This window comes from Fusarium pseudograminearum, chromosome 4, assembly GCF_000303195.2.
Source record: "Fusarium pseudograminearum CS3096 chromosome 4, whole genome shotgun sequence".
Taxonomy (NCBI): Eukaryota; Fungi; Ascomycota; class Sordariomycetes; order Hypocreales; family Nectriaceae; genus Fusarium; species Fusarium pseudograminearum.
Genome location: NC_031954.1, coordinates 4585543 through 4600775, shown reverse-complemented (window position 1 = coordinate 4600775; position 15233 = coordinate 4585543). Strand labels below are relative to the sequence as shown.

Sequence of the window (15233 nt, the reverse complement as noted above, 5' to 3'; positions counted from 1 at the left end):
TTCTGGGCCCTATGATTGATCGTACTCGTATCTAGCTAGACATTACTATCAGCGTGTGCTATAATAAATCATGTCATTATTTACCTAGATATCCCTACACTCAATATCTGTTGACTCTTTGACCCCATTCAATACCTATCTCATAAGGGTTGCCCCAATGATACACAGGCTCATGGCGATGCTCAGTCTCCGCTTCTGCATCCACCTCTCGGTATGTGGGTAGTAGATCAGTCTTGGTATCCGCTCCTATCAAGATAAAAGGAGCCCAGAATTTCGGGTGCTTGTATTCTGGTGGTCGTTGGCTCGGAAGCTTAGCCATAATTCTCTCCATCTCACGGTCTTTAATATCAACGATAGATCTCATGCTTATCAATTCCTTGTCTACTCCAGCTATTGTGGAATTGTAAACAGCCAAGCGAGAATTTCTTAAAGCATTGCTGATAGAGGAGCCCAGTGATATTTCCTCATATAGCCGCTTCATGAAGATGACTGTTATGTGGTCGTTGATGGGCCATAGACTGACAATGACATTTTTAACACCATTAAAGATCAAGGCCGCAGCAAACCCTATAAGATCGTTATTACCGGAATGAGATAATTCGCCGGTGTGACATGCACTAAGAATCACGAGCTCATGCGCCATGTTCGACCCAATGAGGTCTTCAACAGAAATCTGTTGCCCATCTGCGACGGCAATTGAAGACATTGTTGGGAATTGACGAGAGAATTCTCCATGTGTAGCTATGTGTAAAATGTCGTATTTGTCAAGAGTAGAAAGAATAGATGTTTTCGTCGCACTAGAGCCCGTCAGAGCCAGACTCTCGGAATTGTGCTTCCCAACCAATTTGGCTTCAAGCTCGGATCCGGGAAGAGGGAGAAGAAGACTTCTGGTTCCTGTCTGCAGGTCTTGATGTGCCATATTGCTCGGGTTTCCAATGGCTAGAACATTCATGTTCCTGCTGGTGAGCCCGCGTGCCCGCAGGGGAATGTAAGCGCTGACACAAGGCAGATATGATATGGAATGTGACTTCATTAGCTGTTCCCCTGTCCGGGGGTGAGGGAGAGCATGAAACGGTAGGGACCAGAGACCTCTGCACGGTATGATGATCAAGTTGGTGGCGTCATTGAGGTTTAGAGCTGATGGGAACAATGTCTCTACCAGTGACAACTCGAGATGTCGAGAGAGCGCTCTAGCTGATGAACATTGGGAATGATAAGTGCGGATTTTGTTTTCCAGTTCGATAATGGACACGTTGAATAGTGAGATGTCGGAAATACCCGCCCGGGATATCTTCCACACGAAGAAGTTTTCACTGGTGCTGCTCACACCCACACCTTGATCTTCATTGACTGCTTCGAGTCCAGCCTTGTCTTCATAGTAGTACTGCAGAATCTCTGTGCCTTCAGGAATGCAATCCACAACATCTTGTAGTCGCGCAACATCTGTGAGAGATGCGGGGCCTCCTGTGTTGGCGGCGTCTGTCACCTGTATTCTCAGTCTCCGGACCTCATCTTCCCATTGCTTGACGCGAGCAACATTGGGGTTATCCAGTAGCAATTCGTGATCCAGCATACGTTGCCTGGTTTCCAGAGCTGAGGAAAGACGCTGGTAGTCGCTGATAGCAGACTTTGGATTCAAAAACCCCATTTGAGAATTGGTATGCAGATTATCAAGCAAAGACCTTTCCATTCCTCGTTCTAGACTTGCGAATGCATTTTTGAGCGGTGTCGAGAAGCCATCACTAGAATTCATACAAAAGTGCCACTTTAGTGCCGTGCGAGCGGCCAAGAAGTAGAGCTTTTTGTATGTAGGGTTGCGATTTACATCTTTGCGGAAATGATCAGGGGATGTTTGGCGACGAAGCATATCAATACCACTAATTGCTTCTTCATATAAAGCGAATGCGGTAGAGAAGAGCGAGAGATGACTGAGAATTTGTCCTACTGCGACGAGGATGTGGTAAGTATCGTCCTGGCGACGCCACCATTCTCCTTGATGCATAGACCTCCTGACTTCGGGCCATCGTCGACGCCATCGAAACTCGGATTGCATCTCCCATCTCCGGTAGATGTCCTTAATGAACTTGACCAATGCTAGAAACTCTTGTGTATCAGGGTTCATTCCGTCAAGGTTGTCAATAATTGTTGTTTCAAGGCGGTTTCCATCTTTTGTTGCTGAGCACTCGCTTATGTCCTTTACCCCTTCAAGTAGTATGTTCAGATCAGTTGAATGGGCATTGAGCGTCTTAGGTGTAGTCTGATTCTCCGTTTCAACCAAACGTTGCTGGATTGTCATAAACTCCCGAATGATGGTTATCGCGATATTGGGTGCTTTCACTGGGCTCGGAGGGAGTCTGTAGTCCGACTGCAGGGGAGTGGGATTGAGCCTCCTATCCCTGGCACGTAGAAAGTGTTCCATGTAAAGTGGCTTCTTGGAGGGACAGCTATGAGCAGACGAAAGCGTACCAAGAGCACGTAGATGTCTTGACAAAGGCCCACAGCAGCGGGTCTCTGGGGTCTTAAACGAATATGATCTGAGAAAGCGAAATGATAAAGCAGAGAATATTCTACCCCGCCGCGTCATGCATACTCATCATGGGGCTGAATATCCTTTGCTGTTGGGCACCCACGTAGCCCCCAATGGACTCGGAGAATAAAGCCACCAAAGTCTGACCACATGTCTAGTCTAAGTGTGTCATCATTTGATCTCAATTGGTGCACCGTACTTCCAAAGTATATCACTGCTATTTTAGTAAAGTGGAAGGTTCGACAGTATCATAAGCCACATGATTCGAATATGCCTTAAATATGCCCAACAGTACTGGATTGGGCGCCAATGCATATCCTCAACCATATATCTCAGCATCCGCTATTGACAAAACCTGTCAACCCTTGAATTACCTTAGTCTAACTAGGAAACAAATTTCAAACATGAATCAAGATTTTTCAGGGCACAGCAACAGCAACCAAAATGACATCAACGAAGTGGAGGAGGCTGCAGAACGAAGAGCAGCTTCGGACCTACCAAGCCCAGAGTCGGTCGAGGGTTATGACGATCTGCCACGGTACCCTCCAGGCAGCCCGGTTCCAAAGGTAATTGCAAGTCAATATTTGCTACCACCAGACTAAAAGTGTTCAAGGGCTATGGAGGTGCTCTCATAAGGACCTTGAAAGGTATCCCTCCGTGTGTTTGGATCATAAATCAGCATGACGAGGATATAACTGTCGTCGTTTCCAAGTACCGTCCAAATCGACTTCTTAGTGGAGCAGAAGTAAATGCTTCCGCAACTGGTGGGGGACTCAACTTCAGTTCGACGGTAATGCTATATGGTCCCATCAATTGTCTCCTGGTTGCTTATAAATATTTCAGACATACTTGGGACCTGCTACGACCAAGACTCTTGTTCCCGAGACAGAAAGCAGAGAAGGGTCTGTAGGCGTGTTTCCGCTATGGACAAGGAAGAACGGTTTCGGTGTGGTGACCATCTTCAAAGGTTCAGATAAGTATATTGAAAATGATCGTATTGAAGCTGGAGCAACAGGCTATTTTATAGACACACCAAACCTGAAGATTGTATCCTTCAAAGAAGCACTATCTGACAAGTCTTGAAGCTTCAAAGGATACACATGCTGTGTAGGCACTAGGCTAGACTATCTCTCAATCTGAAATGTCCAAGAACAACAAAGATATTATGAGAATTCTGCAATTAATTTCACACATTCGTAGGTACCATTTCGTATTCCAGAGTCCACATTCCAAACCCAGGAGAGCCCTTCTTCACCTTGGCCATGACCTTTGACATTGGCCTGTCCCCTCCACCCAAGATCTGGTCAATCATACTGATCAAATCAGCTCCTGGTCCTTTACTTCTGAAGGTTGACGGGGACCCAGTTTCCAAGTGGCTGAGGTCTATGTTGTAACTTGTCATGATTAAGGCTGCCGTCATCTTGATGGACTGATTCCTATCTCTTGGTACATCATCCGGCCACGATACTTGTAGCCCCTTGAGTTCACCGTCGGCGGTTTCGCCTATTTCCAGTGTCTGTCCCGCAGGGATATCGTTTCCGTCCTCGTTGACCACTGTTATGTGATTTAAGCATATGTCCAAGATGGAAACGTAGACTTTACGATTTCCATTGTTGACCAGCTCAAAATAGACTGATTGGTCCTCTTCAATGCGTGCCCCAGGACCTTGAAAAGGAAATCTGTCACCATTGTCGTTGACAAGGCCAAACGTGACCGATACGTCGCAGAGTGGCCAAGAAGATGCAGGCGCTCCTTGCAGACTTAGTAATTTCTTTCCTTTGGAAAGGCCTTCAAGGATACGTATGAACTCGGTCACTGAGGGGTTTTCAGTTCGTCGAACTACTTGCTGTCTGTCATCCTCTAAGATGATGGAATCACCATCCTGCCGTACAAAAGCCAGTCGTGTAGGGAAATCGTATCCGACACACAAATGGCTTGATCGGCCAATAGCCTCTGAGAGGTTCTGAAAGAATTGGTTGCTCCCTTGTACGATGACAGGAGACTTTGGCAGTGTTCGACGAGTTAGAATGGCATGAGCTCCTCGGTTTGGTAGCGTACTATGGGCACCACTCCAAGTCAAATGCAGTATCGCATCTCTTTCTCTCACATCGATAACTGTTGCCTCGGCAATTTGATAGGCTGGGTCAACAGTAGTAGCTTCGGTGGGCACAATTGCGTAGGTGTCATCCTTTGCCACACCGTGAAGATGTCCACCATGAAGTTTGAAAGTACCTGCTGGGGTTTTCGAAATCGGAAGCCCAAGTTGTTCCTGGTCTTCAGCCGTGTCGAAGCAGAATCTATTGGATGGTCCCGAAATACTGGGATGTTGATGTGGCATAGTAGCTAGGACTCGGTCTCTTACTCGAAGCATGACTCGGTCCCATGACATACGTATATTTGTCGATGCCACATGCTGCAAAGCTTCGACGAGTGCTTCAGTTAGAACAGACTTGCGCTTCTTTTGATCTTGAGGAGTGCTTTGGATGTAGTCCTCCCAGGCAGGTTCCGTTGCTTCAGCAGCAGCAATTCTTACCACTGACGGGTTACCCAAGGACCATAGTGGTTCGGAAAAGTGCCCAGAATCGATGGTGTCGCGAACATGCGCTGCGATCCACGGGTAATCGTCAAGGTTTAGCGACTTGACAGCAGCGCCAGCTCTAGCCATACGAGTGGAATGACAACAGTCGAGGATGAGGGTGATATTGCTAGTCTTCTGTGACAATGTCACAAGCTTGTTGGATAGTTCAAAATCGGTGATTCCCTTGAAGCGGTTGCCGTTCACATTATCCATGAAGTCTAGTGGTACGATGAACTGGAGACGCCAACGATCCAAGGTGGTCGCGTTGCCTTGGTGTTGGAGATCATGGGCTCGCTCAGCGATATTCCCATGGCCACTGTAATACAGAACCACTGAATCATCTTTTTGGGTGTCTTTGGTGAAAGCATCAATGGCATCAAAGATCCCTTCTCGAGTAGCGGCGTACTTGTTCTCCCCTTCTCGGCAGCACCTCGTTGTGCTGAATCGATGCAACTCAAGTACACTCTGTATGGAGTCCAAGTCGTTGTCGACAGCAGAAAGTTCCAATGGACTACCGATCAATAGAGCTCTTTTTCTGTTGACGGCCTTGTTGGACATGATTGGTCTGACCATGTAATTAGTTATAACACAGTTGGTATTGATGAATAGAAATGCACCACTTACTCTCAGCGTCCGTGTTTATCTAGACTGAACTTCAACTGGTTGTGTCTATTGAGAAGAATGTTTCTTTAAAGTGGTGTGGAGCAACAGTCCCTTTTTTAACTTGATTCAGTTTATCGTTGGGCACAAATGCCAAGTCCAAAGATCCAATGATGGCAGTGCCTAAAACACAGCGCTTATTCAGGTTTCGAATCCAGCCACCACCTACGGCAGCCCGTACAGTCGAGGAGACACTACACCCTTGTTCGGGAGCCCTGTATCTGTCAGACACGAATGAAAACAGAGGCTGAAAGTAAGGCTGATTCTTGGACTTACTACCAATTAATAGCCCGCTGTGACATCCATCACATCTGGCAGAGAGATGTCCTACCTGGATAGTTATGACAAGTTGCCAACGCATCATGACTTCATTCGCCGACATGCCTCTCTTTCCTGACCGATGAGATAACAAATAGCGATTGTGGTTCAGCATAGTCTAATAAAATATGTCTATAAATATACATTTGAATGGTTGGTGATTAAAAGATGCTTGTCCAGTTCCAGGCCCTGTATTTGATCAAGACCCATGTTATTCACCACGGCACTGTAAAGTAAATAGCAAGCTAAACGGAAGAAGTTTTCATAAAATAATGCAAGCTACAAGACTAATATTTATTTAACCAAATATTAATAGCGATTATAATTCAACATTAAATAGTAACCCATTTTAGCTTGATATATTTATCGTGATTTACTGTTGAATTCTGGTTATACTGCGGCTAGGAACATCACTTTCTATCACTTGAAAGGTATTCCTCCGTTTGTAGGAAGAGATTCATATATGCCTTATTTCTGTCAGTACCAAATCATAGGTAATACCTATTGGATGGACGAATAAACTGACCGACTCGCATTCGCTTGTCAGCCCGAAAGAGGAAACCAAAGCTCAAGTCTAACCTGAGATGTGCTAGTACGTCTCAAGCTAAGCCTTGCTCCCCTGCATATCTTCGCACTCGCACACCAATCTTTCAGCTACGAGTTTCGAGATGATTTAGTTGCTTCGTCTCGATTCATGTGTGTAAAAATATCAACCCGATGCCGTGTTTGTATAAGAGAATGCGAATAGTTACACTATATAAATACAACTGTTTCCGCAAACTCAAAGGCCATCTCATCTAAACAGTACAATCACAACCTTACTACAATCGCTCATCAACCAGGGTTTATCCCAGTACAAGAATCAACATGTCGACATTCGATACACAAAAGACTATGTTGATCTTTGGCGCCACCGGCAAGCAAGGCGGCGCTGCCATTGACAACATCCTCTCACACTCTCCTGACTCTGCCTTCCATCTCATTGCAGTCACCCGTGACGCTACCAGCCGCAAAGCTCGAGCACTTGCAGCTAATCCCAAGATATCTGTTGTTGAGGGCGATTTGGACAACGTCGGTGCAATTTTTGCCAAAGCTGGACCAGTATGGGGCGTCTACAGTATACAGATCAATTCAGACTCAGAAGAGCAACAAGGCAAAGCTGTCGTCAACGCCGCCGTACAGCATGGTGTCCGGCACTTTGTCTACTCCTCTGGAGATCGCGGTGGGCCTGAGCGATCACCCAACAATCCAACCTACGTCAAGAACTTTGCCGCGAAATACGCCATTGAGAAGCATCTCGAGCAGCAGGCGCGTGAAAGCGTACAGCAAATGACATACACTATTCTCCGGCCAGTAACCTTCTTCGAGAACATCACGACTGATATCCACGGAAAGGGCTTCGCCCGAATGTGGGAGCAGATGGGAAGCAAGAAGCTCCAGATGGTGTCGACTAAAGACATTGGCTGGTTTGCGGCTCAGAGTCTTATCTGGCCCGACATGTACAGGAATAAGGCGTTGACCCTTGTGGGTGATGAGCTCACACAGCACGAGGCAGATGCAATATATCGTCAAGTCATCGGCCAGGGGATGGCTCTGGCGCCTTGTCCGGTTGCGAGCGCGGTCAAGTTTGTGTTGAAGGGGTCTGTTGGTGATATGTTCAAATGGTTTGCAGATGAGGGATATGGTGGGGATGTGAACGAGTGCCTTGGTTATAATCCTGGGATGCAGGATTTTAGGGCCTGGTTGGAAGAGAACAAGAGGAATTTCGAAAAGAATGGTTCATAGTTGGTACCATGGACTCAAGTTGTTATTCTTTATCTCTTGATTATCTCCATGTCTCGGTCTTTGATATCATCTCATCTATTTACTGCCCTGATTCAAATATTCCAAGTCCCACAATCTAACATATAATTGCTTGACTACCATTCGCAATACAAAACATAAGTGTAAGACCCGAACCTACATTTCTGTAGCTTCCCAAAGTTCTCGTCCTTATAGCATCTAATCCCACTGACCCCGTCACAAACAAGCTTTCCGACTCTATCAGTACTACCCTCGTAAAAGCACGTATTCCCATAAAGCTTATCCATCGTATCACCGCTCTTCAGAGCAGCGGGAAACTTGTCGTCAGTTGTTGTGTTTAAAACCGGAGTACCACGCGTGTCTCCTCCCTTCCCTGTATTGACACACGTTTTGTAAGAGAAATCCTTGTCTACAGTCTTTTCCATGATGAGCCAAACTTGAGGTAAATATCGGCCAATGATGATTCTGTGCTTCTTCTTCGAAGTATCAGGGTCGCCGCACCCATTGAGCCACGCACCGATGGCTCCTGTCTTTGGGTCGACGGCGACGTAATCATATCGACCCGTCTTCTGTAGCTTCGCGTATCGGATATTTGCGCCAGATGTCCCGACGCCGCCTGCGACCTCGCCCGCTTCTCGCCAGGTGGGTTTCTTAGGGTAGTCATTGTACCAAACCTTGACGCTGCCATCGAGCCGAGATGTCCAGACATAGTCCGCTTTACCATCACCGTTCATATCTATAAAGTCGATCTCGTCCGGTGATTGGTTGATACCCGAAGCATCTGCGTCTGACATTGGGGCATACTTGTCGCCGTCGTTGTCGGGCCCATAGATGTTTCGGTAGATGGTTGTGCCGCCGTTGTCTTTGAGAAAGATGTAGTCGTCACGCTAGACAAGTCGTCAATAAATGAGTCACCCAGTGAATCGAGGCCTGTGTCCTACCCCGTCACCATCAATATCGGCGATGCGCACTCGCTTCCCCGGCCCTAGGCCTGATGCGATCGTGCCTATAGGCCGGAACTTCCAGTCTGACTCTCGCCCCAAATTGAGGTAAGCTTTCAACAAGCCGGTCTTAGGGTCCAGATCCAGGTAATCATCCAACCCGTCGCTACTACTGGTCAGTCAAGTGCTTCGCCTACCAGAGTTTGGAACTACTCACCCATTGATGTCGCCAAAAACGACCTGGTTTGCGGGTGCAGCACCAGAAGCGATTGGCTTACCGCCATTGATCGGGCTCCATGCCCATCCAATAGAGTCTCCGTCGTTGACTCCGTCGTTGAGGCTAAGCTGTCAGCAAGTCAATCGCAAAGTCGATATGGGAGCATGACTTACTAAACAGTTGGAGCTCCCGTCTTGGGGTCAAGCCAGACATAATCATCCACTCCATCACCATCCATGTCAGCGAAACGAAGGCCGTCAATCGCCATAGAGTCATCGGTAGTCCCTCTGTTATACCAGACTGAAAGTGCACCATGGTCGCCAACGTAGACGTAGTCGTCCTTCCCATCACCATCCATGTCTGCTAATCGAATAGTGCTTGGCTTCTTCTTGATACCATCTGCAATGGTCTTGGCTGGACCCTGGTTTACGAAGAGAGGAACACCCTCCCTGTTGGTAGGCTGGTTGAGAAATCCTGTTAGACCACCGTCTTCATCCCAGATCAAATAGTCTGATATCCATTAGTAAGAAACATGACATGGGACAAGGCAGAACTTACCATCACGGCCATCTCCATTCATCTGTCACACATGCTTGTTAGCTTGACATTGACGTCTGGGTACTGTTGCACTTACATCAGCAAATACCAACTTGGAGATGTCACTGACGGCTCCAGTAGCGATACCCCCCATAGCATGAAACAGAACATCTCGTCCTCCGGCAGAACCAGTGTTCAGATGATGTTTCAGCGATCCACCTTCACCAATGTAGACATAGTCAGCTCGTCCATCGCCGTTGATGTCTGGGAATCGCAAAGTCTCGAGGTTGGCGTGCGGCACTCCTGAAGCGATCTCGCCGCCAGGAACGAATTTCCAGCCGTTATCCCAGCTGTCATCAGGGCCATAATTCCACCATACGCGAACCGACCCGTTGTCCGGGTCTACCACGAGGTAATCATCCATCTACCAAGAGTCAGCACGGACGCCTAACATCAGACGAATTACTCACCCCATCCCCGTTCATATCCTGTCAATGGGTTAGTCTTGGCTAATAGAGCGATTGCATGGGAACTTACCGCCAGATAGATAGTCTTCGCGGGGCCAACTCCGCTACCAATGATACCATTGTTGTTACCAGCCTTTGACCATGGTTTGGGGAGATTGTTGAGCCAACATGTGATTTCTCCGGTCTTGGGATGAATCTATACGTAGTCTGGGACAGTCGTTAGTGTCAGCCTCGACACCAGATTCCGATACAGTGGAGGATAAATGCTTACCTGCTTTGCCATCACCATTCATGTCATGTAGTCTGACATATTGACTGTCCAAGCCAAGTCCCTCGGCAACCTGACCCTCAGCTTTCCAGTCTTTGTGATACTTCCAATCGCCATTCTTACCAACGTCACCCTGAGCAATCTTTCCAGTACCCTTATACCAAGGATTGCCATCACAAGTAACGTACTTGTCCTTTCCACCAGTCGCATACTTGGCTGCATCTGCGACTGTCTTCTTCGAAGTGACCTGAATAGGACTCTTTCCCCAATCCGGGGCAGGGATGTTCTTATCAATGCCGCCATTATTACCGTCACCACCGCTGGGGTCTGGTCCAACTGGCTTCTTGATCCAACTGTTGGGAATCTGGTGGATGAAGCTGTACCAATAGTCGCCCATAAGCATGTACCCATCGTTGGTAGGGTGGATGCAATCTTGAAGATCGCTCGTCTTGAAGGTTGTAAAGTCCACGGCCAAGACATGTTTACCGTTATCATGACGCAACCTAACGACACCAGGAACAAGCTTCTGGAACTCCTTTGTAGCAGGTGATTGTTTCTCATCACATGTGTTGATAATCATGGCCACCAAAATGGTTGCATCCGGGCATGTCTTGACCATCTTGTCAATGAGCTTGCCAAGTCTATCGGCAGCACCCTTTGGATCATTCCCCTCTTTCGAGATGCCATAGTTGGGGTTCATGTCATTGGTACCAGCTGCGAGTAGGATGATGTTAGGGCGCTGCTTGAGTGATGGACCGACGTGATCAGAAATGTACTGGATAGTCTTTCCAGACCATGCTGCCTAGTCTGGAGTTAGTCAGAAAGCCCAAAGTGAGTCGGCGTACGTACATAGTTTCCATCAATCATTGTACCCGATGACTCTGTACCAGCAAAGACAACCTTGTCTCCTGGCTAACATTAGCAACCATTCTCTCAATGACGGCACTACCCTCGTGTGTTCTTACCAGAAAGATCCTTCTTTAATTGTCTACGGTACCCATCTCCGTCACCTCCGTTCCTGTCGCTCAGGTAACCCACTGTGATAGAGTCACCGACCGGAAGGATCCTCAGCTCGGTACCCCTCTTGACTGCCTCGCCAGGCTCAGTCTCCTTGTACTTCAGGATAATACTGCTAGACGGATTGATCGGGCACTGCGCTACCGATGTGTCAAGAAGAGGTTCCGGAACCATATTGTTCTCCTCCATGCGGCGGTTGGAGACTTCGAAAAGAACGAGGTTTGCGATAAGCTCATGTAGCAGGATCTGGGGATGGAAGACACGGCCGTAACTAGAGGATGGTTCAATTAGCTTTGGACAAAACGAGATTTCTGCTTACTTACCCGTCTGGCAAAAGATTCGGCACATCTTCAGTAGCCCCCTCTTTAGCTGCAGCCTCGAGACCTTGAAGCTCGGAATCTTCTTCAATTTTGTGCTCCTGCCTGAAGGCCACATCCGGTGCGACAAACTCAGCTGCTCGTGCCATCGTGTTCATGTCACCGGAAAATGAGCCGTTCTGGTGCTCTACAGTGCTCCTCTTCCACGGCTTATTACCCCATGGGTCAAAAGTATCGAGCTCGTAGAACATCAATTCCGGTCTAGGATAGTTAGTGTGCGGCAAGAGTCAAACTTCTAGAGTGTTAAAGCTCACCTTGTATTACTTTCGACCACCGACTCGTCAACGCCGTCTTCGCAGTATCGGCCTTTGAAGTGGCCGACATACTCATCGTAGTTGATGAATGTCACCTTGTCGCCGGCTCTCTTGACAGCAGCTTCCTAAAATCCAAGTTAAATCACAGAGGCCTTTAAATGTATACATATTTGCACTTACAATCTTGTCGTTGATCAGATCAACCAGCCTGTTCATTTCTCTTCGCCGCAACTCTTCAAGACGAGCAGCAGGCTGCCAAATGTTGTATGATTTCTTTGAAACGATTGTCAGAAGAACTCACAAACTGCTTCGGTTTACTTACAAATATCCAGGTTGACCATGACACTTTGTCACAAGCAGACCCATAGTCGGTGCTCCAAAACTTGGCATACCTAAAATGAAGATTAGTGGAAGGAGATTGTTACTATATGAAGAACTACCATACCCTGTGTAGTATATCATGCCGCTAATGGAGAAAAGGAATTAGTAGATACTCTGCCACCGCGGCAAGACAGGACTTACTCTGGAGAAAGTTTCTTCTTGGTTGCCTCGATCATCGAGTCGATCCTTTTGGAGAACTCATCGGTGTTTATGATGTTCTTGGAATATTGGAGTTGACCTAGACAGCCGCGAGACGCAGCGTCCCAGTCCCATCCCTTGGCCCATGGCTCACCTTTCATTTCAGCAACTTTGCCTACAGTAGAGTGCTGGTCGTTCAAAGCAAACCATTGATAGACACATTGGTTCAGGATGTTGACAAGTTCAGCATCATTGCCACCTAGAACAGTATCAGTAGATGTTTCGACCTCTAAAGATTACCTAAAAGCCTTACCAGCAGATAAGAGAATAATTTGCTGACCAGAGTCTATGGAAGGGAGCTGATCCTCAATCACGTTCTTGATGACCGCGCCAGAGCAAGACTTGAACTGAAACTTCCTGTTGGCTGCGTCGCCCAGTCTCTCATCTTGATTGATGAGATATGGGTAAGAATGGTCATATCGCCGGCAGTTCTCATCTGTGACACGTTAAATCTCGTTGCAACAATCCAACATGGTAAAACTCACCTCCTTCGCCGTGTAAGCCGTCTCCAGCTCCAATGCCTGCTGAGTATGAGTCTCCCACAGCTGCAAGCCTTTTGATAAACGTCAAGTCATCTGGATTGAAGAAGTTGGTCGTTTCTCTGCCGAAGATATTGTTCATAGACATAGATCCAAAGTCAACAAGAGAAGGGCGTGCTATTGCTGTGCCAGCAGCAGCGAAAAGTGCCAAAACATAGTGTAAATGCTGCATGACGATACGATTTACAAGCAAATAGAACTTGTTACTTTCTCGATGAATACAGACACTTGGCGATTTTTTTATGTATGCCAATGGAACTATTCTTAGCAAGCCCCCAGTCAGCTTTACAGGGTTTGTCTGTTTCTTTCTCTTGGCCCCCAATTCCAGTTTCAAGGTCGGCACTTAACCGATGCTACTAAACATGGCCCTGCGTGATTTAGCTATCACCTCATGATTCAGTTTGACCGAGAGCTCAGTTCGCATTTGACCCAGGTGGTGACATGTGAAGGAATTTTACAGCGGAGAACCAACAGATGAGGGATAAAATCAGTCGGGCATTTCCCAAGTCGACAGGATCATCGTGCAGGAGTCGCAGCACGGCCCGTCAATTATAGAAAGGCGCTGTCGAAATGGTAAGTCGAGCCAACAACTGTGTTTCAGGATCCCTTGTTAGCATATTGTTGTTGGTTCTAGCAACAAGCTTGTATTGCATGGTAGGCTGGCTTGTCTCTGATTGGACACACAGCCAACTAGGGTTCTATATAATTATTATTAATTTGTAACCAACTTGGTTATTGGGGGTTCAGGCAAGTCACTAAAGGGACTTGGAACAGCACAGACGAAATCATTAGTCCACTCTTAGGCCATATGTACACTAAGAGTGATCTAATATTTATGTCAACCACCAAATCAATGGTTTTTATGCAACCCACCTGGGGCTGTATTCCCGCTTCCGCGAGTAATGATGGGAAAACGCGACCGGAATATGACCTTCAGCAGTTCTTCAAAGGATCAAGTTATGGCCCTTTAATTTTAGAAAGCATCGTGGCGCTGCGATCATCATTCTCTGCGTTCCGGCTTATCCGCTGGCTGGAAGACGCAGGCATGGCTGTTCTGTGATATTCGTTGCTAATTTGAGAGGTTGCAGTCCCGTTGATTCTAAATGATATGATATACAGGCCATACCGTATGTGCTGTGTCTTATATTTGTATTAGACACCTCCATCTTGTTGACTTCTGTAAATTGTTGTAAACTTACATTCAACTACTGGCACCATGGCACCGATTCTTTCTTTTCTATTCATTCTTGTACTTTTCAGTCAATTCCTCTATGCTATCGACCTAAGCGCTAAGCACCCAGCACAGGGCCAACTCAAAGTCCGGCTTGACTATGGTCTAGCAACCCAGCCCGTTCCGGGCGTGTCAGAAAGTACGAGGAAAGAAAGTCAGCATCAGTATCTATTTTCCTCTTATCTTGTCTTCAATGAACCTGTATCGTCTTTCACAGACGGTCAGCTGAGACAGATGGCCCAAGTTGCACATGCAGAAATGGAAAAGGATATGCAACAATATAAGCCTACATTGTTCGCCACGCCGGGTGGTAAGCCAATCTATCTCCCTACGGTTATGACTATCGTGGCTTTTGGGAACGAGATTATTCTATCTTCTTCCCAGAAGGGACTCGATGGTTTTCTTAATCAGTGGCCCCAGAGCCCGGTCAAACTGGCTCTTGATCGCTGCAGTGCCATTTGGCGAGATCGTGTTATCAGTGACTCAGAGAGTACTGCAAATCCTGCCGCCGGTCACAAAAACAAGGCCAAGTGTGGCGAAGTCAATGCATTTCATCAGTACTATATGACACACACGACGTCAATTCCAGAGGTCGATCCCAAAGTACGTGTCACAACTGTTGCCAGAACCGGGAATAGTTACATTATCTTTCCCCCTTGCGGTACCGATAAAAACGGAGAGGATGAAAAGGTCAGTATTTTTCTTCTTCTTTCTTTTTTCTTCTTCTTCTTCTTCTTCCTCCTCCTCTTCTTCTTCCTCTTCTTCTTCCTCTTTTTAACTATAAGCCGGACCCCCTAGTCTTCTCGTTATTAAGAAGAGTCGGTACAAGAGATTACCGGATAAGGATATGCGAGACTAGCTGCTAATGAGATGTTAGGCAGTCTAGGGGTGTAACTTACTAGACTAGTTCACCGCCAGCC

The 15233-nt window shown here is 47.0% G+C and overlaps 6 protein-coding genes across 6 annotated transcripts, besides 1 other annotated feature; 3 read left to right on the top strand and 3 right to left on the bottom strand.

Moving 5' to 3' along the window:
* Positions 1–100: 100 nt before the first annotated feature.
* FPSE_07896 (uncharacterized protein) lies at positions 101–2679 on the bottom strand (the record flags this gene model as incomplete). Its single annotated transcript, XM_009261014.1, has 2 exons — positions 101–2444; positions 2591–2679. 2 exons carry the CDS (start codon positions 2677–2679, stop codon positions 101–103), a joined length of 2433 nt encoding a protein of 810 aa, XP_009259289.1.
* A 252-nt stretch (positions 2680–2931) lies between these two features.
* Positions 2932–3610, top strand: FPSE_07895 (uncharacterized protein; the record flags this gene model as incomplete). Its single annotated transcript, XM_009261013.1, has 3 exons — positions 2932–3093; positions 3141–3317; positions 3371–3610. 3 exons carry the CDS (start codon positions 2932–2934, stop codon positions 3608–3610), a joined length of 579 nt encoding a protein of 192 aa, XP_009259288.1.
* A 103-nt stretch (positions 3611–3713) lies between these two features.
* On the bottom strand, positions 3714–5663 carry FPSE_07894 (uncharacterized protein; the record flags this gene model as incomplete). Its single annotated transcript, XM_009261012.1, has 1 exon — positions 3714–5663. One exon carries the CDS (start codon positions 5661–5663, stop codon positions 3714–3716), a length of 1950 nt encoding a protein of 649 aa, XP_009259287.1.
* Positions 5664–6950: 1287 nt separating this feature from the next.
* FPSE_07893 (uncharacterized protein) lies at positions 6951–7868 on the top strand (the record flags this gene model as incomplete). The annotated part of the gene is made up of 1 exon (XM_009261011.1): positions 6951–7868. One exon carries the CDS (start codon positions 6951–6953, stop codon positions 7866–7868), a length of 918 nt encoding a protein of 305 aa, XP_009259286.1.
* A 134-nt stretch (positions 7869–8002) lies between these two features.
* On the bottom strand, positions 8003–13254 carry FPSE_07892 (uncharacterized protein; the record flags this gene model as incomplete). The annotated part of the gene is made up of 19 exons (XM_009261010.1): positions 8003–8773; positions 8828–8993; positions 9045–9167; positions 9218–9554; positions 9603–9624; positions 9679–10005; positions 10052–10069; positions 10119–10244; positions 10357–11118; positions 11166–11224; positions 11282–11604; positions 11657–11911; positions 11965–12089; positions 12145–12237; positions 12287–12356; positions 12410–12430; positions 12487–12742; positions 12797–12979; positions 13029–13254. The coding sequence occupies 19 exons, from the start codon at positions 13252–13254 to the stop codon at positions 8003–8005; spliced, it is 4263 nt and encodes a 1420-aa protein (XP_009259285.1).
* Positions 13255–13652: 398 nt separating this feature from the next.
* Positions 13653–15003, top strand: FPSE_07891 (uncharacterized protein; the record flags this gene model as incomplete). Its single annotated transcript, XM_009261009.1, has 3 exons — positions 13653–13655; positions 14202–14209; positions 14343–15003. Coding segments are annotated over 3 exons (672 nt in total), but the record flags the coding sequence as incomplete, so codon positions are not given.
* Positions 15004–15010: 7 nt separating this feature from the next.
* Positions 15011–15089: a microsatellite.
* Positions 15090–15233: the final 144 nt, after the last annotated feature.